This window comes from Podarcis vaucheri (genome assembly GCF_965113315.1).
Source record: "Podarcis vaucheri genome assembly, chromosome: 13".
NCBI classification, from domain to species: Eukaryota; Metazoa; Chordata; class Lepidosauria; order Squamata; family Lacertidae; genus Podarcis; species Podarcis vaucheri.
The window spans coordinates 45,100,138-45,126,119 of NC_138751.1; the positions used below are offsets into that span (position 1 = coordinate 45,100,138).

A 25,982-nucleotide genomic window follows, 5' to 3' on the forward strand; every position below is an offset into this window, starting at 1 on the left:
TTAATGCAGTACACCACCCTGTGATTTTTGGCTAAAGGATGGTATATAAATCAAATAAATAATATAAGTATGATTTGCACTGGAGCAGGGAGGGCTGTGCGCGACCAGAAGGTGGCTTGGTCAGTGGTTGGCTACTTAGGATGGGGGCATAGAAGAAGTCCTCTGGCCAGCACTGTTTTGGCCAGTAATGAGTAGGTAGACGTCCCTGTATGGACAGGGAGTGGATGAGGTATCCAATAGAGGATATGTGCCCCTGTTTTCTGGGAGCAAATGGTGGAGGGCAGGAGGACTGGAGACTGTGACCCATGCTGCAATTTGATTTTGGCACAAATAAAAAGTTTGGGGAATTAGCCCCAGGGTGAGCTTGTTGATTTGTTCTACCATCATCCACGTTGTAAGAGATCATGTAAACAATGGTTTGGCTATACTTTGTATTCATGTATACATGGCTCAACAGCTTTTGAAACAATCTGAAATACACCTAAAGGAGGGCCCCACCAGTTCACACCAAGTTTGAAATTAGGGCGATGTCATTGTTGACTTTTCCCCAGTTTGAAATTTAAACATTAATTTTATCACACACACACCCCCAGTCTCAAATTTCTTCCATATTTTAAAAAAATGGTTTGTGTGTTTTAAACATCTAGGTGCAGACACGCACAAGACAGAAATCTGTCCCAAATATAGTATGTACTCGAATCCAAATTTGAAATGTGGGCATGCAAATCTGAAGATCAGAGTTCGAATCCTGACCTCTGCTTTTTCAGCTTGAGTCTCGACAACCCCTATGCTTACGGAGAGGAAAATGTGCTGGGAAGTGGCAAGATGATAAGTTCTCCGGACCCTTCCCCGAACCCCATCCGAGTCCCTTCGCTTTCTTTCCAAAAAAATTACGGAGACAACCTTAGAAGGCTTCGTGAATCATGATGATCCTGGAAATGCATGGAAGGAAAATTAGGGGTGGGAGCGGTGGTTGGCTTGACTCATCTGTTGTTCCTTCGCAGTGCCCCCTGGAGGGGCGGGGAAAAGGGCAACAGGATCTAACCACCGCATCCCTGCACCTTGGCGGTGAGGAGACGGACAGCGTGCAAAGATGTCGGTGGATGTGAGTTTTGCAGCTGACTTTGCAGCTGACACACAGAGAGAAATCCAGGTGGCCGGGAACTAGTATGGCTGCTGCTGCTGCTCGCAGCCCTCAGTCCGAGTAGATGATGAAGCCTGAGAAGGTGCTATATTTGTTGTTGTTCCCTCCGTGGGCTTTGCCTCCGTCCAGCTTGATGAAGACCTCGTCGCCGGCATCCAGGTGAAGGATGACACTGTTGCTGGCGTAGTCATAGTTCTGATCCGCATCCTGTGCGATGGCGCTGGCCCGCACCTGGGGTGAGAGAGGGCAGGTTGGGGAGAGAGAGAGAGAGAGGGGGGAAGAACAGATGGGGAAGAAGGAGAAAAAAGAGAGACAGGGGGAAAAGGTCAAAGCGTTGGTGACAGTGATGGGAATGGGAGCTGCGCAGAGCCAAGCACAGAGAAGGAGGTGGAGAAGGGAAGCATTGAAGGAGTGCTGCGCCTCCTATTTAATTTCATCCTGCAAAGCCCGTCACTATAATTCCTATGGCAATAGGAGGCAGAGAGCAAAAGGGAAGTCAACTTCTTCACGGCAAACTGCTAGCCTGGTGGCTGCTGAGTTGCTACTTGAAACCTGTCCTGTCTCTCCAAGCTGGCCTGGTGCTTTTCATGAGATCTTCCCATAAAGGATAATATGCAATTAGAATTATGGTGCCTCGGAAACTACAACTAATCCAGAATGCTGGTGACTGGGAGTGGCTGCTGGGACCACATAACACTGGTCCTGAAAGACCTACATTGCTTCCCAGTGCAATTCAGTGTTGGTGCTGACCTTTAAAGCCCTAAATGGCTTCAGCCCTGTACAGATGAATGAGCATCTCCACCCTCAATGTTCAGCACCGAGGGTATTCTAGAGGTCCAGCACCGTGGGCTTTTTGGCAGGTCCCTTACTGCGAGACATGAAGCTACAGGGAGCCAGGCACAGGGCCTTCTCGGTGGTGGCTCCCACCCTGTGGAACGCCCTTTCGTCAGATGTCAAGGAGATGAGTAACTATATAACCTTTAGAAGACATCTGAAGGCAGAGAAGAAGAAGAAGAAGAAGAAGAAGAAGAAGAAGAAGAAATTATTTTTACCCCGCCCATCTGACTGGTGACTGGATTGTCCCAGCCACCCTGGGTGGCTTCCAGCATATATAAAAACATAACAAAACCTTTAAAAGCATCCCTAAAAGCATTCAGATGTTTCCAAAATGTTATATAGGGAACCTTTTTAAGGTGTAATGTTTTATTATGTTTTTATATACGTTGGAAGCCACCCAGAGTGGCTGGGGCAACCCAGTCAGATGGGTGGGGTAATAATAATAATAATAATAATAATAATAATAATAATAATAGCAACAAGCACTATTTGTTAGCATGACCAAGAAATAAAAGTGAGGCAGGTTCTGTGCGAAGAAAGGACCAGTAGTCGTGGCTGGTGCCTGCTGGACTGGTGGGACGGAAGACTGGGAGACAAACAGTAGGGGGCGCCAGAGTCAATGAGAGGCAGAGCCATCTGCCAACTGAGTAAGTAAGAAGGCAGGCTAAGGTTGGTGGGGCAGTGCCTTGTTTGCCATAACGGAGCAGCCTCTGCAGGGTGTCAGGGCGGATTGGCAGATCAGCAATAACTCATAAGGTGGCTGTGAACTCTTTGTTCAAAGAAACAAAACAGCTCAGGCCTAGTGAGCACAGCAACTCTTCCCACTAGATCCAAGGAGGCACTTGGGAGGACCGAAGGTCCCCTCGCCTTCCCACCACTCCCTAAGTCTACTTCTCCCTAAGCAATCTAAGACTTCAACATCTTGTCTGTCTCTGCTCCACACTCTTCATACCTCTTCTGGTTCTGGGAGAGCTGACCGCAGCAGGATGGGGAGACCTCCTGGCTTCTTCAGCAGCCTGCCTCCTCTCGGCCTCCCTCCTCTCCAGCCTCCACTTCTGCCTCTGAGTCTGGACTGATTTCTGCCCATGTCATGGGAAGGCAGCAACACGAACAAGCCAATTCTTTTGGCTGCCGTGTCTGATCTGAAAGAAGTCCTATTGAATGCAATGAAGCTTCCTCCCAGGTAAGTGGGGTTCATTTATTAAAAGCATTTATATTGCTTCTCAAAACAGCTCCCCGGGTGTCTCCCAAAGCGAAGTAAAACAGTTAAAACGGTAAATTAAAACCAAAACACAATATGCAATTTAAAACAACATTAAAAGCATACTTCAGGTTAATGCTGTCCCAAGAAAACACTTTAGCGTACAGACACTGCAAATATAATATGCATGCACTTAAAACTTGGGGAAATATGGAAAGAGTCTGGAGTGTGCTTTTTAGCTTTAATGTTCCAGGAATAGGAGGGGACTGAAGAAGGTGAGATGGGGGCGGGGGAGATCCAAAGAATAGGAAGGAGCAACAGGGCCTTAGGAGGAAAAGGCAAGGAGAGCTCAAGGATTGCAACAAACATTCTGGGCAGCTTCCAACATACCGTATTTTTCGCCCTATAGGATGCACTTTTCCCCCTCCAAAAATGAAGGGGAAATGTGTGTGCATCCTATGGGGCAAATGCAGGCTTTCGCTGAAGCCTGGAGAGCGAGAGGGGTCGGTGTGCACCGACCCCTCTCGCTCTCCAGGCTTCGGGCAGCTCTCCACAAGCCTTGGGAGTTCCCACTGGGCTCCCAAGGCTTGCGGATAGCAGCCTGTTCTGGGGGCTGGGGAAGCTCGGGCTTCCCCTGCCCCAGCCCCACGCCTGGGGGGGAAATAAATTTTTTTCTTTATTCCCCCCCAAAAACCCTAGGTGCGCCCTATAGGCCGGTGCGCCCTACAGGGCGAAAAATACGGTATATAAAACATTAAACATTTTTTAAAAAACACTTCCCTATACGGGATTGCCTTTAGATGGCTTGGGGGGTCGGATAACTCCATATCCTCCAACATTTCTGCAATGAAAATAGGGACATCCTAAGGAAAAGTGGGACATTCCAGGATGAATTCAGAAACCGGGACAGCTTCTCTAAATCAGGAATGTCCCTGGAAAATAGGGACACTTGGAGAGTCTGTGATTGACAGGGAGGGCTACCTCCCATCCTTCCTCATTATAAATCTTCAAGTCTGCCTCCCCTCCTCTCAGTGGCGTCCAACAGAGAAAAAAACGGGAGGGGGGTGACCAAAATAATTCACCACCCTACTGAAACTATTTCGGTGGGAGAGAGATGCTGGACCCAGGGGTGGGAACCGCTGGTGGCAATTACAGCGGTACCTTGGGTTACGGACGCTTCAGGTTACATGTTTTCGGGTTGTGCACCGCACCAAACCCAGAAGTACCGGAACGGGTTACTTCTGGGTTTCAGCGCTTGCACATGCGCAGAGGCACTAAATCACACTTTGCGCATGCGCAGAAGCGGCAAATCGTTACCCGCACATGCGCAGACACGGCACTGTGGGTTGCAAACGTGCCTCCCGCACGGATCATGTTCGCAACCCGAGGTTCCACTGTATTTTGGTTGGCTAAGCAGACAAGATGGATGGATGCATCTAGAATGCCTCTGTCAGTGGAAAATATATTAATTGTTATGTACTGAAGTTCTCACCCTGGGCCAGCAGGGGGATACTGTAGATAGTTCAGGCCCACATATGCAAATAAGGGATCGAAAGTGACATTCAGTGATTGGATAGTTACAGAAAATGGTTACTGTTGCGTTCTAGTGGAGCTCTATATAAGCAGGCTGGCGGAACCCTTCAGTTCAGTTCTGTTCTGGCCTGTGAATAAACAAGAGCTGTCTGAAGAATCGCTGTGTCATCTGATATGTTCACCCACAACTTAACATTAATAAGGACTGCTGGTGACAGGAGAAAGATTGGAAGTGCCTTTGGAAGTTTTGGGGGCCTCACAATCTGGGGTGTGTATGTGTGCTATGCCCCAATTTGTGCAACAGAGGAGTCTCCACTGTGGGGAAGGAGGGAACTGTCAGACAGTGAGGAGCAGAGGCTCATGTGGGGCTTTGGTACTGAGCACTCAGATTCCCCCAAATTATTTTTCAGGTGTGCCATTGAACGCTTAGCCGTTGCTAGTCTGGACAATGTGTTAACAGTCACAGATGGAGCTGCTTTTCGGCCACCTGTGCTGGTGTGCACAACTGGCTCAGGAAAAGTGCATTTCTCGCCCCTCCCCGCACCCAAATACAGAGACGCGGCCTTTGAAAACAGGCCTTCACTTTCCACGGTTTGCACCGTAATTAAAATTGAACTTGAAAGCTGCTTAATGGCCTGGGTGGAGAAGAGTGTTAGCTTTTAATTACAACTGGATACATGAAGGGACTCCGGGAGAGGAAGCGAACCAATCCGCACTTTTGGAGGTCCATGGTGGGATTTGTCTGCGGTTAAAAGCAGATGCTCTTTGTGTATAATAATTATTGTAGCAGGAGAGTTATTGGCCACAGGGTCTGCTGCCGCTGCTATTTTATAGGGGAAGATTAACACAGGGGCAAGATCACGGAGGTTAAAAATAACAACACAAAACACAAATGTCCACTGTTGAGTCATGGGCTCTGTGAAATAGACGTACAAGGCTTATATTTTTTTGTATGGAAGACTGGAAATCTTTATGGCAGCGATTATGCTGCAAGACGCATAACGTGCCTGGAATTTATTGCATCTGTTGGAAACACGGATAATTCTCGGCTTAACCTTTTAGATTTTTAAAAGCGACAAGATTCTAGCCCTCCTGAGTATGGGGGGATAAACTTTAGAAAGCGAAGCCAACAACTAATGTGCTCAAATTTCCAAATCGCCCACATCAGCCAATTTCCATTCAGCCTTCCTCCTTTTCTCCTTGGCAGGGTTTCTGTGCATGACAGGTAAGGATTCTCCTGGTGAAAGCTTTCCCCACGAGAATGCAGTGGCAGCAAAAGTCCTACTGAAGCCAAACCACCATCCAAAAGCTAGTTGGCGAGTGTTTTCCTCCTCCTGGTGAACTGGAACGGAGTCCAGTTTTAAAGCAATTGTTTGACTTCCTGGCCAAAAGCGAAGAGGAGTTTCACTGCCAAACTAGGCGGGGGAAGGAGGTGAGGACAGGTGACCCCACCTAGGCCCAAAGTCACCCCCCCCAACCAGGCCTCAAAACTGTCCAAAATTCATTTGTCTTCTAAAAAATCCAAAACAGTTTTTCCTCTGCTCTTCTCACAAGATGCATAGGGAAAATGTTATTCTTTTATCAGTACAAGAAGGCTTCAAAAGGCTAATGAATAGGCTCTGTCATTGCCAAGAATACTCAAGCCTGAGAACTGACTTTTATCTCATTCTTGGACATGCTGAACCGCGAGACTCCTTGACCCTCTTGGCTTCTCACCCCCCCTTCCCAAAGACAGGAGCTTTCTGTTCATGCTCAGAGGAACTCATGGGGCAGGACTCCTGGAGGAGGAGAAAGGGGAGGGAACTGGAAGGGGAATATATGCTCTGTGCAAATGACTGTGAAACCGTGCTTGTTTGTGAACTATCACACTTGCTCCTTCTACCAGTTCATGGATGGTAGAAATAAAGCTTTTTCTCCGAAACTATTCCTTGAGTGTCTGTTGACTCCCATTTTCCCTTTCCCGGGCGCAATATTTTTCCCACCCGAGGGCAAAGCCTCATAAGGCTACAGGCGGGGGCAGCAAATGTTTCGTTTTTCTGAGAATCCATAAGCCCAGCATGGTACCTAAGGAAGTCCTGGGGTGAGGTTAGAGCGGCTACTTAAAAAGAGAGAAAATAAATCACCCAAAAAGAGGGCAAGGAGAATGCAGATTTGCATATAAACTGCATAGATTGAACTGTAATAAATCTCACCTTAGTGATGACTAAGGTGACTTGCTGTGACCTACAGGTGGGACCAACTGTGTGCGCCTGCTCAGTTTGTGGCACAGGTGCTAAAATATGGCCACTCCTCTGCTTCCCCAGAGTTATTTATCTATAAGGTGGACCCGGACCCAAAAACCTTTCAAGAGAGGGCTCCCCACCGAGAGCCCCTGTCCTTTGTAAAGTCAAATGCATGGCCTGTTAAGCATAGTGGTTTAATTGACTGAAACGCGGAGTGCTTAAATGCATTACTGTGTGTTTCATTCTGGAATGTTCCTCAGTAACTCTTGTGTGATAGGTTAACTTTGGTCACATGAGAGGTCTCTGACTGCATCTTCCATTTTGTTTGGTGTGTGGGCGACTTGTCTTCTAGAAAATCCAAAACAGTTTTTTCCTCTGCTCTTCTCTGCTTTTCTCACAAGGTGCATAGGGAAAATGTTATTCTTTTATCAGTACAAGAAGGCTTCAAAAGGCTAATGAATAGGCTCTGTCATTGCCAATGGTTCCATCTCCATGAACACTGAAGAAGAGACCGTGTTAGACAACTCTCTAAATGCAATAGAGGAAAAGCGTGTTAATGTTTCTGTCTGAATGCACAGACCCTCCCTTGGATAAATTCAAGATCCAAAAAAAACCCCCCACCCCAGTATATATTAAGAAAACTCATTGTAACGATGTGCTTATACTAATTATATTAATTATAATGTAATTAACACAGGTCAAACAACCACCCTTTATGAAGCAAAAGGACGTGAAGAGTTTTCTACACATCTTTGTTTATAGAAACGGTCACTTGGGGTTGCTTCTACTCTGCTGGTTTAGTCTGGCGCAGTCACCCTTCATTCACTCTTTTTAAATATAGTGGGTCCAGAAATTTCACCTCCAACCTGTCATATTCCACTGAGTGGGTTCTGCCTTCCAGTGTCCTTAGTGTCGTGCTTCTGCCTTTTTTAAACCTGATTTTATTTGTGGTGATTATTTCAAATTAAAATGCAAAGCCGGTATGGGCTGGCCAAAAAAGAAAAGAAAAAGGGTTTTGAGAGGACTTCCGGGTTGGCGCCATCGCCGAATGGCGGACTCCCTCCGAGCTCCGGAGGGAGTCTGCTCGGCAGGGGCTGGGTCCTACCGCGCCGGTGACGCGGGGACCCTTAAAAACCACGGGCACGGAGCCCGTGGACATGGGTGACTCGGCTGGCACCGCTAGTGCCCTCCCGACTCGTGAAGGAGCCTTTTTAAAGGCTTCGGATCGGGTGCCGGGGAGCGGCGTGGTGCTTTGAGTCCTCTGCTTTCCCTGCCGAGCGCAGCCGCATGCTATTCGATGGAGAGCGCTGACTTCTTCCATTGGAAATTTGGACTATTAACAACAACCCGTGAGTAATTTGGAAACCGGGTTCAAAAGGAGGGGGGGGGAAAGGATTTTTTTTCGGATTTGGCACGAGCGGGGGTGATCTAAAAAGGAAGTCAGTCCCCCCCCTATTGTAAACACTCTAAAACAAGGACTGGGTAACCAAGGTCCAAAGAGAAGTATACTCTTGATAAAAAGCATTAATTCCACGATGGGAAATTATAAGAACTGTGCTGGAGGAGAAGAGTGGAGTGAGAAGGAAAATGCAACCCCCCCCGGGAACCGGGGCGATTCGCAGCGCCTGGTGAAGAGAGACGGAGACTTTGACAGCTGTCAAAGTAGCTGTCAAAGCTGGAGAATATAAAGAGGACTTTGTTATGAGGACTTTGCTGGTTAATTTTGTTACAATTGGCTACAATATGGACATAAACTGTCGGAAAACAAGGAACAACAATTTGACTTTTGGATTAGAGGATACAAAGTTATTACAATCCCCCTAGAGGGGTCTCGGGACATTACAAGAACGGTCGTAAGTGGAAAAATACTCTTGGATTCGCACAGGACTTGTTATCTTCTGGGAAAGCTGCAAAACTGAAATAGTATTTTGTCTACAGAGGTGCTTACATTAAAGGAGACAATAGAATTTTCTATTGAAGAAAGGAAGGGACTGGACGTAAGTTTTTGTTCCTGAACAACAAACCTCTGTAGAGATACCAGATTTCTGAATTAGAACGTTTTAGTAGCTGAACAGGACAAGAAACCTGAGAAAGTGAGGAATAAAAAGAACAAAGGACTGATTACGACACGGAAAGAACAATGGGAGGAGCGGTAAAGACCAAGGAAATCAAAGGCCTCTGCTAGATTGGATGTTTGAAGTTAAATATCATTAAAATAAATAAATTAAAAGAAAACCGGCAAGGTGGAATTGGGGAGAAACCTGGCCATGGACTTGAGACCTCCAGGCTGATAACATACAGACTGATGGACATGGGGAATTCAAACCGGGGAAGGGGGGGGGAGATTTGGAATCCAAAGGCTGTGTAACCATTTTTTGAATCTTTTTATATCTTTTATCTTCTATTTCTTTATATAACTTTTGTATATTATTTTATTTTGATTGGACGTGTTTAAAAAAAAGGGAATTCGTGGAAGGAAACTGGGGTGGATCTTGGGGAAAATCTTTTTTCTTTTTCTGTTAATGATGTGGGATGGTGGTAAGATTGTATAATTTAAATTGGATAGTGGGTTAAACAAATTAAGTTTTAAACTGGGAGTGAGAGCTTGTAGAACCAAATTAATGAAAGGGGAACACAATTGGGAGGGGGAGGGGGGAGTCCCAGAAGGTAGGCAATGAAAGTAAGGTTTTGAGTATATTCTATCTTTTTTCTCTCTCTTTCTTTTCTGTATTTCTATACTTTTGGAAACTTTAATAAATATGTTTTAAAAAAAAAGAAAAAGGGTTTTGAGAGTTTCAGGGCTTCTTTGCCTTTAATTAGCAGCTTCCTCGTTTGGTGCATTGCTGATTGATAGGGTAATTTGAGACTATCTGTTCATTGAGCATTCATCCTGATCCTGCGAAGGAAGATTCCACATTGTTGGCTCCGACCTTGGCATTACAACACTGGAATTAGCATTCACACTGATTTGTTTGTGGGGAGGCTAGACAATGCCAAAGCAAGTGTTATCCCACACTTTGCAGTGTATTTTCCTTTCACTTGCCTCACCACCAAGAGTCGGATCTTTGGGAGAAGCGGTTTTGTTGCACAAGAGATCCAGATCAGTTTTAATTGCACAATCCGAATCTAGATGTGATTGAATCCCACCTGAAAATAGCGACAGTCTGGAAACACCCAGAGTTTCTTAACTGTATCTTAATCAGGCAGTTCCTATTGCTCAAGGAGGCATTATAATTGTTTCCTTTCATTATTTCTTCTTGTAATCTTTTTACAATGCAATATTGCTACTTGACATTTTTCAAAATATGGAGAAAGCTCTTTCATGGCAGGAACAAGAAGTAACTAATTTAGATGTTAATGAGTCACACTGTTGCTGCGGTGAACAGGAAGTAACAGAATAAGTTGAAGGAGGAAGCTACTAACTTATTTTGCAGAGGACTGTTGGATCTGCTGAATAAATGTTATAGAAGCACAACTCGGGGGACTGGTATTGCCGAACAATATATTGTTCTGTTAGGAACCATACGGGACCACTTTCTCTAATCCCACTTCCAGCTCATTGTGGAGAAGGAATGGGTAAAAGGCCCCAGTGTAGAAGCAATCGTGAATTTCTACGGTGAGAATTGTAGTTGCTCCAGAGGAACAATCACATGTGGTCTAAACAGGGGCCAGAGGTCTAGAACGATGGTGCCTTTGCTGGTGTGCGTGCTTCTTAATTGAAAACAAAGTGTGCAAGTTCTTCCCTACACACTGAGCAATTGGGGGCTGGGACCCAAAGTGCAGTGGCTTTAGTGCAAGGGTGAACGCTTTGCAGAAGTAGAGATAATGGTGGATTTTCCGCCTCCTTAAATTGTCTGCAATTTGCTGAGCTGGTACAAGTATGCCTCAGCACAGTGAGAGGTCCTTGCCGACCATATGCCTCTTTGCCATATGATTAGGAAGTACTGCATCAGCCACAACGTCCTTCCCACCACCCCCTTTTACTGCTTCAGCTGAAGATCCTTTCTTTCGACATTCGTCTGGCCTGTGTTTTCCTCCTTCTTGCCACAAACCAAGCTGCCCTCTCTCTCTCTCTCTCTCTCTCCCCCCCTCTCTGTGTAGTATCGGAGTCGCAAACCTTTAAAAGAACAAACTGAGCTTGCAAACATGGTTTTACTCAGGGGTCAGCAACCTTTCCCAGCCGTGGGCCAGTCCACCATCCCTCAGACCATGTGGTGGGCCGGATTATATTTTGAAAAAAATATATGAATGAATCCCTATGCCCCACAAGTAACCCAGAGATGCATTTTAAATAAAAGGACACATTCTACTCATGTAAAAACACTGATTCCCGGACCGTCTGCTAGCCTGATTGAGAAAGCGATTGGGCTGCATCTGGCTCCCGGGCCTTAGGTTGCCTACTCCTGGTTTTACTGATCCCTGCTGCTGTGCAACTTGATCTGGGATGCAGGCGGCGCTGTGGTCTAAACCACTGAGCCTCTTGGGCTTGCTGATCAGAAGGTCGGCAGTTCGAATCTCCGCGACAGGGTGAGCTCCCATTGCTCTGTCCCAGCTCCTCCAACCTAGCAGTTCAAAAGCACACCAGTGCAAGTAGATAAATAGGTACTGCTGTGGTGGGAAGGTAAATGGCGTTTCCGTGCGCTCTGGCACTCGTCATGGTCCTCCATGCACCAGTAGCGGTTTAGTCATGCTGGCCACATGACCCGGAAAACTGTCTGTGAACAAACAGACGGTTTCTGTTCTCATCCTGAAGCAAAGTTCTTAAGCCGAGGTACTATTTCTGCGCAGGTTAGCGAAATCTGTAACCTGAAGCGTCTGTAACCTGAGGTACCACTGTAAACACTTTTAAGACCCTATGCACACTTTCCCCTAATATATGCATTTTTGTAAACACTGGTTGGTCAGGGAACTGTATCATATGACTCAGATAAGGTGCATTTTGAAGGACGGCTGTGTTTCGGTTCACAGATTGTTTCGGAAAGTGTGGATTTGATCTATTCAGCTTTAAATGCCTACTGGATTAAGTTTCTGTTCCATCCTACCTTGTAATGCAAGGGATGTGGGTGGCACTGTGGTCTAAACCACAGAGCCTATGGCTTGCCAATCAGAAGGAATCAGAAGGTCGGCGGTTTGAATCCCCGCGACGGGGTGAGCTCCCGTTGCTTGGTCCCAGCTCCTGCCAACCTAGCAGTTCAAAAGCACGTCAAAGTGCAAGTAGATAAATAGGTACCGCTCCAGCAGGAAGGTAAACTGCGTTTCCGTGCGCTGCTCTGTTTCGCCAGAAGCGGCTTAGTCATGCTGGTCACATGACCCGGAAGCTGTACGCCGGCTCCCTCGGTCAATAAAGCGAGATGAGCACCGCAACCCCAGAGTCGGCCACGACTGGACCTAACGGTCAGGGGTCCCTTTACCTTTACCTTGTAACGCACAGCTCTGCCCAGAACTAAACTGTCACGCTAGAGGCAGCGCTGAGGCTGCGCTCAATCCTCTCTCTTGCTCATGTGTTTCCTCAGAAGGCGACTGTGACCAGAAAGTGGTTTGCTCTTCGTCTGAAGAGAGCGGTCACAGCTGGACTGGATTCTGCTGCCGCCACTGCCACTTCGTTTTACCAAACCTACACGTGCCACATCCTCTGCTGGCTGCTGCCATGTCCCCACGCCTTCTGGGTGTAACGCCAGAGCATGTTATGCGTCAAAAGCAGATCTCTCCCTTCTACATGCCTCTCTCCCGCTCTGGCCTCCTGGTGGGTGTGAGACAGCGAGAAAGAAAGTGTCTTTGCCACTCAGGAGCTGAGGCCCACGTGATCAATTTATGTCTCAAGAGCTCTCTTAATTAGAGCTTTGTGTTTCCTGTTGAGCTGGACTTATTGGATGGAAAGATACTTGGAAACCTAAGGCAAGAGGACTTCATTATCAGCACTAGCCGACAAAGCAATCTCTTTCCCACACACTCATTTTTCACTGCCGTCTCCCCCTCCCTGCCACGTTGCACAGTGGGTAGGAATCTGCGCTCGAGCCCCAGTTGGACTGGAGGTGACTTCCTGGTCATGCTCCTGAGACGCAGCTCAACAAAGGAGCATGTTTCTTGCAAGAAGAAGGTTCATGTTCAGCCTCCCTTCCACACCCACATCTCCATTTAAAGCAGGGGTGGGCAATTTGCCACCCTCCAGGTTCTGAACTGCAACTCCCATCAGCGCCAATGGTCAGGAATTGTCAGGGACCGAGTGGACGAGGAGGAGTGATGGGAGGTACCAGCCGGGGAACCCCCAAAGGAATCCCCAGAGGAGGAAGGATCTGACCTGAAGGAGCGTCTCCACCCCCATCGTTCTGCCCGGACACTGAGGTCCAGCACTGAGGGCCTTCCGGCGGTTCCCTCTCTGCATGAAGCCAAGTTACAGGGAACCAGGCAGAGGGCCTTATCGGTAGTGGCACCCACCCTGTGGAACGCCCTCCCACCAAAGAGAAAAACAACTGCCAGACTTTTAGAAGACATCTGATGGCAGCCCTGTTTAGGGAAGCTTTTAATGTTTAACAGACCTCTGTATTTTAATACTTTGTTGGAAGCCACCCAGAGAGGCTGGGGAAATATTATTATTATTGTTATCAGAGCCCAGGGATTGGTGGTGGGACACTGAGGAGAGGTCAGAGGGAGAAGACTGGAAGGTGTTGGGTGCTGAAGGGGCAACAGGGTTTAGTGATCAGGAAGAGACGGTGACAGAGAGCAGTTCAAGCTCCAAGGCTGAAGCAGAGGAAGGGGGGCAAGAGACTGCTGAAGAATCCAGGGAGTCTCCTTCTCCTGCTGTGACAAGCTTCCCCTCCCAGCTTGTCTCCAAGAATGCACAGGATAATGATGGCAGAACAGAGGCCAGAGGTCCACAGATGCAGTTTGAGACTGCTTGGGAAACATCCAGGAGAGGAGGAGCCTTAGGAAGTGTAGAAGGCAGGGGACCTTCAGTCCTGGCAACTGCTCCACAGGGCAAGGCCTACTAGGAAGCATTGCTGAGTTGCATGCCATTTCCTTGAATAAAGAGTAAACTTCACTATCTTTGCCTCTTGGTGCTGACCTGCATCTGACTCCAGCCCTGACAGCAATCAACATCCGCATGCCCTCTAACCCTGATTGTAAGAATTTCATGAGTGTGGGGAAGGCCTATCCTCTGAAAAACTGAGCAGGCTAGATGGACTCTGTATTTAACCCAACTTCTCATATTCCTATGTAAACTTACTGCATGGTTTCAGAAAGATACTCCACCTAAGCTACCCAACAGGATACTTGTGGGGATAAACCCCCCTGAAAAAACATTCCAAGCTGATTGGATACAAATTTGAATAATAATATATGAAAAATGCTGAAATATGAGAAGCCCCATCAGTATTGGCATTCTGCCGGCTCCTGTTTAGGAAAGCAGCCCCCAGAACTGATCTTTTGATTCTAAGGTTTTAACTGTTTTAATTGTACTTTTTAACTGTTTGGTCGTATATTTTATTTAAGGATGCTTTAATGCACTGCTGGGTTTGTATTTTAATTATGGATTGGTTTTGTAGATGTAAGCCCCTTGGAAACCATTTTGGAACAGAAGCGGTATATAAATTAATCTTATTAACTGGGCACCAGCCACCACTACAGCGGATTCATCCACGCACCAGTCTCCCTGTGTGCGAAACTACACAGTCTGCTGCAAGCCAAGAATGGATGGACTATGATATGGTGGCTGCAAAGGAAAGTAGTTGGAAATCTCAGATGGGTGAGCTATGTGGCATACACTGAAGGGGAAGTCCAGGGGGGTTGGAGGGGATTACAAAACAAAGAAGGCGAATCAGAGGGCCCCTCCAGATGTCCTTTTTATTGTGCATTCATGATGACTTGTGCACACAATATTGGAATTCTGGACTACCCACAAAAGCTTCATGGCGGACATACCGCTTCATTTCAGTACATGTCCCCTAACCTACGGGACCGCCTCTCCTGGTATGCCCCGCAGAGGACCTGAAGGTCCACAATGACCGCTCCCCGCTTAAAACGGGGGGCGCCCTTTGCGTGGACGTGCGCAGCCCCTAGATCTGGAGCGGCTCCATCAGCATAGGCTTGGCTTTGCCTTCCCTCAGGTGGGATACCTGGAGGTCTCCGCCTACCTCAGTCAGTTGTCCAATCCCACCTGGGGAAGCGTTGCCAAGGAGACCAGGACAGGTAGGGGAGGGATTACCTGCCCACACAATAGAGGGAGGATCTTACCTGGGAATCCTCACTTGGCTCCAGAGCTTCTCCCACCCTACCCACCCTCAGTTAATGTCTTATTTTGCAGGTTAACTTTTCTTCACAGGTTTTGCAGGTTAACTTTTCTTCACAGGTATGCGGGCGCTGCCACGTTAAGGTCGCTGTTAAAGGGCCGGAAAGGAATTTCCCTGCATTGGCAGGTTTCACCTTTCCCGTAGCAAAACGTCACAACTTTGGCGGTATCAGGCCTTGGGCGGAATCCTTTAGTCCATCTTCCTCTTTGGGGCGGCGATACCAGGGTTCCCCGTTAAAGGGGTTTCTGAAGGGAGGCTTTGACCGTACGCCGAAAGGTCGTCATTGCTCTCCTCTGCGGCGGCGGCATAACGGGGGCGCCTATCTCTGCTTGAACATATGTTCTCCAGAGCCGGCCCATCCCCCCCCACACTGGATAACCCTGATGCTCCCTAGGTCCCCGGCTGGGGACTGGGGAGGGAGAACACCCAATGCCTGAGCCAAGGTCTACCCACATTTGAAATTTAATAAAGTTGTGGCCAATTTAATCCCATAGCACGTTGTCTTGAGTCGTTATTCCACATGACGGGGGGGACCGTTCGGGATCTGGGGACTCCACCTGTCCACGCAAATGACAACATTTTGGAGGTCCCAAGCCGCAAGGTGGTTAGATTGGTCTCAACTAGGGCCAGGGCCTTTTTCAGTACTGGCCCTGACTTGGTGGAACGCTCCGCCACAAGAGACTAGGGCCCTGCGGGACTTGACATCTTTCCGCAGGGCCTGCAAGACAGAGCTGTTCCGCCTGGCCTTTGGTTTGGACTCAGTCTGACCCTTATGTTTCCCTGCCCTTATGGTTTCGATCTATTGGCTACTTTTAAAATGAGGCTGCATTTTAAATTACATTTTAACCTGTATTTTAAATTGTCCCCCCCCCATTACGTTTTTACTGTAATTTTACTGGTGTTAGCCGCCCTGAGCCCAGCTCTGGCCGGGGAGGGCGGGGTATAAATAAAATTAACAACAGGACCTGCTAAGATCCTGTCATTTTTTAAAATCTCCAGTGTTCTGGTTCATTATTATTATTATTTTCCTGCTATCGTTGCACAGCACAGCACAAAAGTGCCCCTCCAGGAGTGTAGCAACATTGGAGAAACATCGCAGAACAACTAATAACAGAATTGTGTGTGGACGTTCCAGAATAAATCCGCCATTGTTTGGCGTACCTGTTGGAATAAAACAAAAATAGAACACCAGCTAAATCTTCGGCTGGGGACCTTTACTCCTTCTGTTCTTTGCAAAACAGGCTATCCAAACAGTCTGGGTTAAGAATCTTTGTTCCGTGATCCCTGAATGCTGATGCAGTCTAGCTCAAATGTTCTCCACGGGGCCAGAGCTGCTTTCTTCATTCCCCCCAATTCTTTTCCTCCCGCCTCTGCTTTCTGCAACGCGCTCGCTAGTTAAACGCCAGTGGCAGCAAAAGGCAGTTCGGCGCTGTCACTGAGGCCATTTATCTCCACTCGTTAAGAAGCTGCCTTGTCACAGCACATGAGCCCGTTATGACATAATCCTCTAACTAGTGAAGATAAATTGCTTCTCCAGAACTGGCCTCCTGGTGCTGCTGTTTCTTCCAAGGTGGGCGCATCGGGGAAATGGGTTTGAGCTCTGGTTGTGGGGTTTCTCGCGAGGCAGATTGGGGTCGGAGCTCCCGGAACAGATAGTCGGGGGGGGGGGGGGATGGCAGGCACGCAGCTGGTGCAATGTTCAATTTCAAAAGAACAGAGCCAGAGCAGGAGCTAACAAGGAGGGTGCTAGCTAAGAGGCTCCACATGTGAGAAAGCTGCACAATTCACTTTGCGCATGCTCAGGGGCTGTCTTTTATTATTAGTATTACAAGGCAGAGAGGGGCGTTTTCAGAGCAAGTTGCTGGGCTGAATCCTCCTAGCTCACACAAAGCTAGGGAAAACCCCAAGTTTCAAGTCGTCTTATTGAAGTCAGCGTCAGAGATGCTGGAGGAATTTGATTTTTGCAAATTCCCGTACAAAAGGACCTGATCTGGCCCCTTGGACCTTGTGCAGAATAGAACTTAGTTATCCATCAAATTTCAAATTCCATAAAAATACATAGCAAACTGAGGTTCTGCCCCCCCAACAAAAGGCCTGCTCCCCCTAACAAAAATCCTGGCTAAGCCCATGGTCCTCATGACTATGAATTAGAGTGCTAACACTATTTTTGTGTGGGATTGACTCACATAGCAGCAAATACAGGTTGTACAATTACAGTTTATCTTTATACTGCTTCACAACTACAAGGCTAAAGGGACCCCTGACCATTAGGTCCAGTCGCTGACGACTCTGGGGTTGCGGCGCTCATCTCGCTTTACTGGCCGAGGGAGCCGGTGTACAGCTTCTGGGTCATGTGGCCAGCATGACAAGCCGCTTCTGGCGAACCAGAGCAGCGCATGGAAACGCCATTTACCTTCCCGCCGGAGCGGTACCTAATTATCTACTTGCACTTTGTGCTTTCGAACTGCTAGGTTGGCAGGAGCCGGGACCGAGCAACGGGAGCTCACCCCGTCGCGGGGATTTGAACCGCCGGCCTTCTGATCGGCAAGCCCTAGGCTCTGTGGTTTAACCCACTGCGCCACCTGCATCCCTTCACAGCTATAGGCTTGCACAAAACCCCCACTCTTCCCAAAGACTGGCCTTTTTGCTGTAAGGAAAGTGACAGGAAATCACACCGGAAAGTGTGGGATAACCCTCTGAGGCAACATAATCTAATCTCCCTGCAAACGAACCAGCTCATTAAATAGCGGGTGTCATCTAACTTCCCTGCAATCAAATCTGGAAACAGATTCTCTGGACGTGTCCTTAGCGGGCAGAAATTTCACTAAAGGAATCATAATAGTGCTTACAAATAACTACAGTGGTACCTCAGGTTAAGTACTTAATTCGTTCCGGAGGTCCGTTCTTAACCTGAAACTGTTTTTAAGCTGAAGCACCACTTTAGCTAATGGGGCCTCCTGCTGCCGCCGCACCGCTGGAGCACGATTTCTGTTCTCATCCTGAAGCAAAGTTCTTAACCTGAGGTACTATTTCTGGGTTAGCGGAGTCTGTAACCTGAAGCGTATGTAACCCGAGGTACCACTGTAGTGAATTTCTCTCCCCTGACGCTTTATAGAGGTATAAAAAAGAAACTCAGAGTGACACATGCACTGAACGACTGACAAAATTTCTATGGTTGCAGAGTGACACCCTTCTGCACTGAAAACTGTATTTACTTTCTTTGGAGCGGTGAAAAAACACTTCCATTTTTTTTAAAATCACAAGTGCCAACAGGGATTGTGATCGGATGCTGTGCAGCTAGAATCTTATTCTGTGGGTTTCTTGAGGGCTTGCAAACCCAGCCTTCTGAAGGTGACACCCCCTGTAGACAGGGGAAGAGGCAAGCGGTTTGGAACCGAGTTTTGAATTTAGAGGAGAGACAGCTAAGCATTCAGCCATAGACAGCGAAATCTGAAGGCATCTCTGCGAGGAGCTGCATGAACTGCAGTCTAGGAATCTGATGTGGCGTAATGAGTCTGCGATGCCTCCTGAAAGAGCATATTTATCTCCTGCCTGCACATTTGTAAATAAATATAAATGTGATGGCCTGGGATTTGGACTCGGAGGCTGAACCTGAGGAATCCCAGCCTGCACAGGAGTCCCCGCCTCCAGAACCAGCTGAGCCGGGGCTGGGGCATGAGCCTGAAGGGTCCTCACCTGCGCTGGATCCTCAGGTGCAGGCACCAGCTGAGTCTGCTCTGGCTCCGGAGGTGATGGAGGACCCATTGCCTGCAGGTGCTCCACTCTCAGCCCCGTCAGGGGAAGGTGAGGTTGCCTCTGGGTCCGGTAACCCTCCAGCCTCTCCTGAGCTGCAGAGGCTCAGGGCAGAGAGGCGGAGGGAACTAAGTTCCCGCAGGAGGAGTGCTCGCCTCCAGGCCAGGAGAGGCGAGTCACCTGTGGACCGGGGCCGCCCTAGGCCTCGGGGCAGATAAAAGCCAGCCAGCCACAGTCCCAGGTTGTGGGAGCAACATTGTTGGTAGCCTGTTCCTGTCCTGCTCTTCTGCCAGAGTTCCTGACCTCACCCGACTCCCTGCCTTGGACCCGGCTTCAGCTTTGACGGACAGCCTCCATACTGCACCCTCGACCTCAGACTGGACTTGGACCTCGCCACACGGTTAACACTCAGGACCAGCGCAGTAAAAACCGCAAGAGCATCCAGAGCAGGGCTGGCCCAAGACATTTTGGCAGCTGGAGGCCAACCCCCCAAAATTGTGCCCTCCCTAGCCTGCCAGGGAAGAAGAAGGGAGAGAAGCGCTGCATCAGGAACAAGTGGGGGAATAAAGATCAACACCAACAACAAAAAGGTAAAGGATCCCTGGATGGCTAAGTCCAGTCAAAGGCGACTCTGGGGTTGCAGTGCTCATCTCGCTTTCGGGCCGAGGGAGCCGGCGTTTGTCCACAGACAGCCTTCCGGGTCATGTGGTCAGCAGGACTAAACCGCTTCTGGCACAATGGGACACGGTGACGGAAACCAGAGTGCACGGAAATGCTGTTTACCTTCCCGCCACAGTGGTACCTATTTATCTACTTGCACTGGTGTGCTTTTGAACTGCTAGGTTGGCAGGAGTTGGGACAGAGCAACTGGAGCTCATTCTGTCATGGGGATTCGAACCACTGAGCTAGCGATTGGGTGATGCATTCCTTGGAGGCCAGATCTGCTGCCCCTGTGGACAGCGGCGTAGCGTGAGTTGTCAGCACCCGGGGCAACGCAAGTAATTTGCGCCCCCTAACCCGGGGCAAGGCAAGTAATTTGTGCCCCCCCTAACCCCTAACTTGCGAGTTGCCGCTGGCGCTGGCGCTCCCGCCCAAACGACGCCGCTTGCCCGGAGGAGGAGGGGCGCAGAGAGGCGAGGAAAATGCAACGGCCCAGCAGCTGCAGCAGCAGCGGCGGAGGCGGGGCTGTGAGGAGGGGCTGCCTGGTGCGTCCTCCGCGGTGAGCGCTGAGAGCCGCTGCCTGCCGGGCGCCTTCAGCCCGGATGCGCGCACAGCTCGGCGGTTCCGCGAGACATGCGGCTCCGCTACAGCCTGCGCCCGAGGCTCTTCGGCGACTCCGGAGGCAGCGAGCGCGCGCCCCCCCAGATGTTGCGCCCGGTGCGGCCTGCCCCCCTTGCACCCCCCACGCTACGCCACTGCCTGTGGATTCTGCCATCTGAGGCCATCACCTCCCCTTGCCTTATGGGTGTGCCAGCCCTGCCCCCAAGCCTCCAGCACTCTCTCATCCAAACCCTTGTGGCACTTCCCCTGCAACTTCTTGCTGCGCTGGGAAGCGGGAAGGGTGTGAGTAACAAAGCCCTGCTGTGACAAAGTTCCAGAGCAGGATGAATAAGAATGCTATATGCTCTTGTGTGGGCAAGGCCCCACATCCAGCCTCAACAACATCCATGCATTGGTTTGAAAGTGTTCATAAAGAACACTTTTTTCATAAAGAAAAAAGATTAGTTTCCCCTCCTGCTTTCCCGCTGCGTGCTAAACAGCTGTATCAAATGAATCCCGGCTGTGTACACACCACGCAATTAAAGCACACACACCCGCTCCCCCCCGAATCCTGGGAACTGTAGTTTCTCGAGGGTGCTGGGAGTTGTAGTTTTGGATGCAGGAAGTGATCTGCGCTGTGCGTGCAGCCCATAAATACAGACCATAAAGGGCACAGGACTGAACAAAATGTAGGAACACAGGAAGGTGTTTTAGGCTGGGCCAGAACATTGGTCTATTCAGCTCAATTCTGGCTACACTGACTGGCAGGCTCCTCAGGGGTTCAGGCAGGGGACATTCCCAGCCGTACCTGGAGACTGAATCTGAGACCTTCTGCATGCAAAGCAGTTGGTCTAGAACTGAGCCAAGCCCCTTCCCCAAATTCCGACCCAAAATTTGCCAACCGGCTTTCCGTGCATCTAAGGAAGTAGGCTGTAGCATAGATGTCAACTTAGATTTTAAAATAAGGGACCAGCAGCCTCGAAAATAAGGGATCAGCAGCCAAAATAAGGGATTTTCCGGGCACAGTTATGTTCAACTTCTGAGCCCTTCCGAGCCAAAGGCAGAAAGCCCAGCCAGCAGCCAAACAAAGCCTCACAAATAAGCGACAGCAGCGGGACATGGCGCTGGGATAAGGGAATGTCCCGCCAAATAAGGGACGCTTGACAGCTATGGGCTGTGGATCATGAGAGCTCATAGAATAATAGAACTGTATAAAGTTGGAAGGGACCACGAGGGTCATCGAGTCCAACCCCCTGAAATGCAAGAATTTCTTGCCCAACGTGGGGCTCAAACTCACAACCCTGAGATTAAGGGTCCCATGCTCTACCAACTGAGCTATCCCAGCTGGACGTTGCAAATAAATTTGCCCGCCTTGCCGCAAGATTCTTTGTTGTTTGAACTGGATTTTGCAATGTCGAGGATGGTGCGTATTGGCTTCTGATTAGCAGAGTGCAAGGTTAAAGCAGCACTCTCTCGATATCTTAAAGACTAACAAATGCACATGACAACATAAGCTGTCATGGGAGCATATGTCGTTTGCGGGGGTTTGTTCAGGCAAAAAACACCCCCCCGGCCTGCTATTTATTAGTGAGTTCACAAATTTCTGGATGAAATCATTATCCCCCTCCCTCCTTTTACAACAGAGAAGCAGGGAATCTGCACCTTGTACAGCAGCTTACCAGACAAGTAATAATCTGGGAACAGGGCTGCTCACCTAGAAATACTAAAGCATTATCTGTCTTACTGTCACCGTCCCTCCTTGTGTGGCCGCAGCTCCTGCCTGGTTCCTCGGGAGAGAGAGATTTCTTTCTGGTGGTGGCGAATTACTATCAAGCGAGCGCAATAGACCCCAAGTGATATTGACAGTCAGAGGGTCAGAGCCTAACTCTGGGAACAGGGAACCCTGGGAATCGCAACTCTGTGAGGGTCTCCTAGGGACTCTCAGCACCCTTAACAAAAAACACGCCCCAGGGTTTGTTTGTTTTTGGTGGAAACCACAATTCTTTAAAGTGGTGCGATGCTGCAGATGGGGTCAAGTTGTCCACATTTGTTGTTGTTGTTTAGTCGTTTAGTCGTGTCCGACTCTTTGTGACCCCATGGACCAGAGCACACCAGGCCCTCCTGTCTTCCACTGCCTCCTACAGTTTGGTCAAACTCATGCTGGTAGCTTCGAAAACACTGTCCAGCCATCTTGTCCTCTGCCGTCCCCTTCACCTTGTGCCCTCCATCTTTCCCAACATCAGGGTCTTTTCCAGGGAGTCTTCTCTTCTCATGAGGTGGCCAAAGTACTGGAGTTTCTGCTTCAGGATCTGTCCTTCCAGTGAGCACTCAGGGCTGATTTCCTTCAGAATGGAGAGGTTTGATCTTCTTGCAGTCCATGGGACTCTCAAGAGTCTCCTCCAGCACCATAATTCAAAAGCATCCATTCTTCGGCGATCAGCCTTCTTTATGGTCCAGCTCTCACTTCCATACATCACTACTGGGAAAACCATAGCTTTAACCATACGGACCTTTGTCCACCTAACCGGTAAAAATTATCCTGCATGATTTATGTTGCATTTGTGATGTTCATTCGTGTTATTGCTATTTATGGTTTGTAAGCCGCTTTGGGGTTCAGTTGCAATGGAAAGCGGCATGGAAATATAATGAATCAAATCAAGTCCATATTGCCTCCAACAGATTCCTATGTTCCTGTGTTAAGCAGAATTTTAAGCTTCTGGGCAACTGCCATAAACAGAGGCTGCTAATCATTTTTGCAAACAGAGTTTTGTAAACAGAAGCTGGGTAACTCTACATTACCCAGGGGGGCTTTTTCCGAAGGTGCCTTCTAAACATGCCATCGCTGTGCTGTTATTATTCACCTGTTTGAGGGTGGCCGTCCCAGCCTCTTTCCAAAAGGCAAAACTCTGTTGCACTGGGAAACTGTGGTATCCCTTTATAAACGCTACAGGCGTAACCTGATTTCCCTTTCCCTGTGGCACCCTGGGAACTGTAGTTCTTTGTATGGGAGGGTGCTGGAATCTCTACCAGAGAATCCTCAGTGCTCTCAACAAACTACAGTTTCCAGAAGCTTCTGGGAGGAAACTTTTGACAGTTAAAATGGCATTAAATCAATAGAATATTTGCATTTGCATTGTCTGTGTAGACATTGTTTTGTCACTGGGGACAACGATGTAAAGGGTGCTCTATTTTGGTACACAACTCCATGTTTTTTTGGTGGGTCTTGTTTGGGTCTTGTTTGAACACCGTTAATTGGGAGTGATTCACAGAGGGCTTGGCTGGAGACTTTGAGCAGTCTATGTTCTTAAAGAAATGGGAGTGCCTGATCACCTCATCTGTCTCCTGAGAAATCTCTATGTGGGACAAGAAGCTACAGTTAGAACTGGATATGGAACAACTGATTGGTTCAAAATTGGGAAAGGAGTACGACAAGGCTGTATATTGTCTCCCTGCTTATTTAACTCATATGCAGAATTCATCGTGTGAAAGGCTGGGCTGGATGAATCCCTAGCCGGAATTAAGATGGCCAGAAGAAATATCAACAACCTCAGATATGCAGATGACACAACCTTGATGGCAGAAAGTGAGAAGAAATTAAAGAACCTTTTAATGAGGGTGAAAGAGGAGAGCACAAAATATGGTCTGAAGCTCAACATCAAAAAAACGAAGATCATGGCCACTGGGCCCATCACCTCCTGGCAAATAGAAGGGGAAGAAATGGAGGCAGTGAGAGATTTTACTTTCTTGGGCTCCATGATCACTGCAGATGGTGACAGCAGCCACAAAATTAAAAGACTCCTGCTTCTGGGAAGAAAAGCAATGACAAACCTAGACAGCATCTTAAAAAGCAGAGACATCACCTTGCCGACAAAGGTCCGTATGGTTAAAGCTATGGTTTTCCCAGTAGTGATGTATGGAAGTGAGAGCTGGACCATAAAGAAGGCTGATCGCCAAAGAATTGATGCTTTTGAATTATGGTGCTGGAGGAAACTCTTGAGAGTCCCATGGACTGCAAGAAGATCAAACCGATCCATTCTGAAGGAAATCAGCCCTGAGTGCTCACTGGAAGGGCAGATCCTGAAGTTGAGACTCCAATACTTTGGCCACCTCATGAGAAGAGAAGACTCCCTGGAAAAGACCCTGATGTTGGGAAAGATGGAGGGCACAAGGTGAAGGGGACGGCAGAGGACGAGATGGCTGGACAGTGTTCTCGAAGCTACCAGCATGAGTTTGACCAAACTGAGGGAGGCAGTGGAAGACAGGAGTGCCTGGCGTGCTCTGGTCCATGGGGTCACAAAGAGTCGGACACGACTAAACGACTAAACAACAGCAAACTTCTGTTGTCTTGCAACTATACAACCTTTAGAAGACATCTGCAGACATCCCTGTATAGCGAAGTTTTAAAATGTTTAATGTTTTATTATGTTTTTATATACAGTCGTACCTTGGATCTCAAACGCCTTGGCTCCCGAACAAATCGGCTTGTGAACAATCAAAAACCTGGAAGTGAGTGTTCCGGTTTTCGAACAATTTTCGGAAGCTGAACATCCGGCACAGCCTCTGCGGCTTCTGATTGGCTGCAGGACGCTCCTGCAGCCAATCAGAAGCTATGTCTTGGTTTTCGAACGGTTCCGGGAGTCGAACGGACTCCTGGAACGCATTCTGTTCGAGAACCAAGGTACGACTGTATGTTGGAAGCCGCCCAGAGTGGCTGGGGCACCCCAGCCAGATAGATGGGGTATAAATAAGAATAAGTATGGAATAGGGCGTCCCTGTTTTCATTGGAGACATGCTGGAGGTGTAGCATTTGAACTCAGATCTCCCAGCCCTAACAGCCAACTTTCCACCCACCGCATTCAACTTGACCACCACAAACTGGCTTCCTTGTTCCTGCAAGGCAGACCCCACCCCCCACCCCCATTTGGGGTCGTTGACAATGCAATAGATCCAGAGAAGGATTACCGTCACCGAAAGGCGAGTTATTTCCCCCTGGAGACCAAAGTAGCTCTGATCACTGGTAGATAGCAATTACATGGTACATTGGTGCTCCCGAACTGCCACGGCTGATTTACGGTCATAACGATCGTGCGTCTCTCATCCACGGTGACCGGGGACAGGCAGTTTCACTGATCGGGAAAGAAGGCCGGGCGGCTTTTCCCAAAGCCATCGCAAGTCGGGAGTATGGCTCAGGGAAATGCTACTCCCACAAACAGAGCTTCCCATGCCCACAGCGCTTGAGGATCCCTCTGGCTGGGGAAGCACCTTTTGCCCCCTAACAATCCATAATGAGAAGGTGAAGCGCTTTCGTTCCAGGCACAATCATCTTCACAATCAATACAACCGCCCTGAAAGGTAGGCCATGTTTGGAGGCGCGAGAAAAAGAGTAGCTTGGCTGAAGGCCACCCAACTGAGTCCATTGCTAAGGACCACATCATACAGCCTACTTTTAGGTTACTGGTGTATATTACCCCAAACACCAACCTTTCCCGGGTCAGATGCTAAACAACACTTACCATGCAAAATCCCAAGTTTAGTTTCCCCAACCCCTGGCGCCACCGCCCTCCCAAAGGGACCAAAATATACGTGACAGTCGAAGACACAAGATCTACCCACCTTGGAAGAATGGCAGATGAAGGTGATAGACTATATGGGACTGGCAGAAATGACTGGCAGAATCCGAAACCAGGGAGGACAGACGGCGGAAGAAGATTGGAAGAAATTTAAGGACTATCTTGGGAAATATT

General features: G+C 48.5%; 1 protein-coding gene across 1 annotated transcript in view; it reads right to left on the reverse strand.

Annotated features, from left to right (window-relative positions):
* Positions 1-417: 417 nt before the first annotated feature.
* Positions 418-25,982, reverse strand: part of C1QL1 (complement C1q like 1) — a 49,551-nt gene continuing 23,986 nt past the window's right edge. Inside the window, exon 2 of the mRNA XM_082195119.1 lies at positions 418-1,375. Coding sequence (XP_082051245.1) covers positions 1,196-1,375 — 180 coding nt within the window. The 3' untranslated portion in view covers positions 418-1,195. The remainder of the gene's footprint in view (positions 1,376-25,982) is intronic.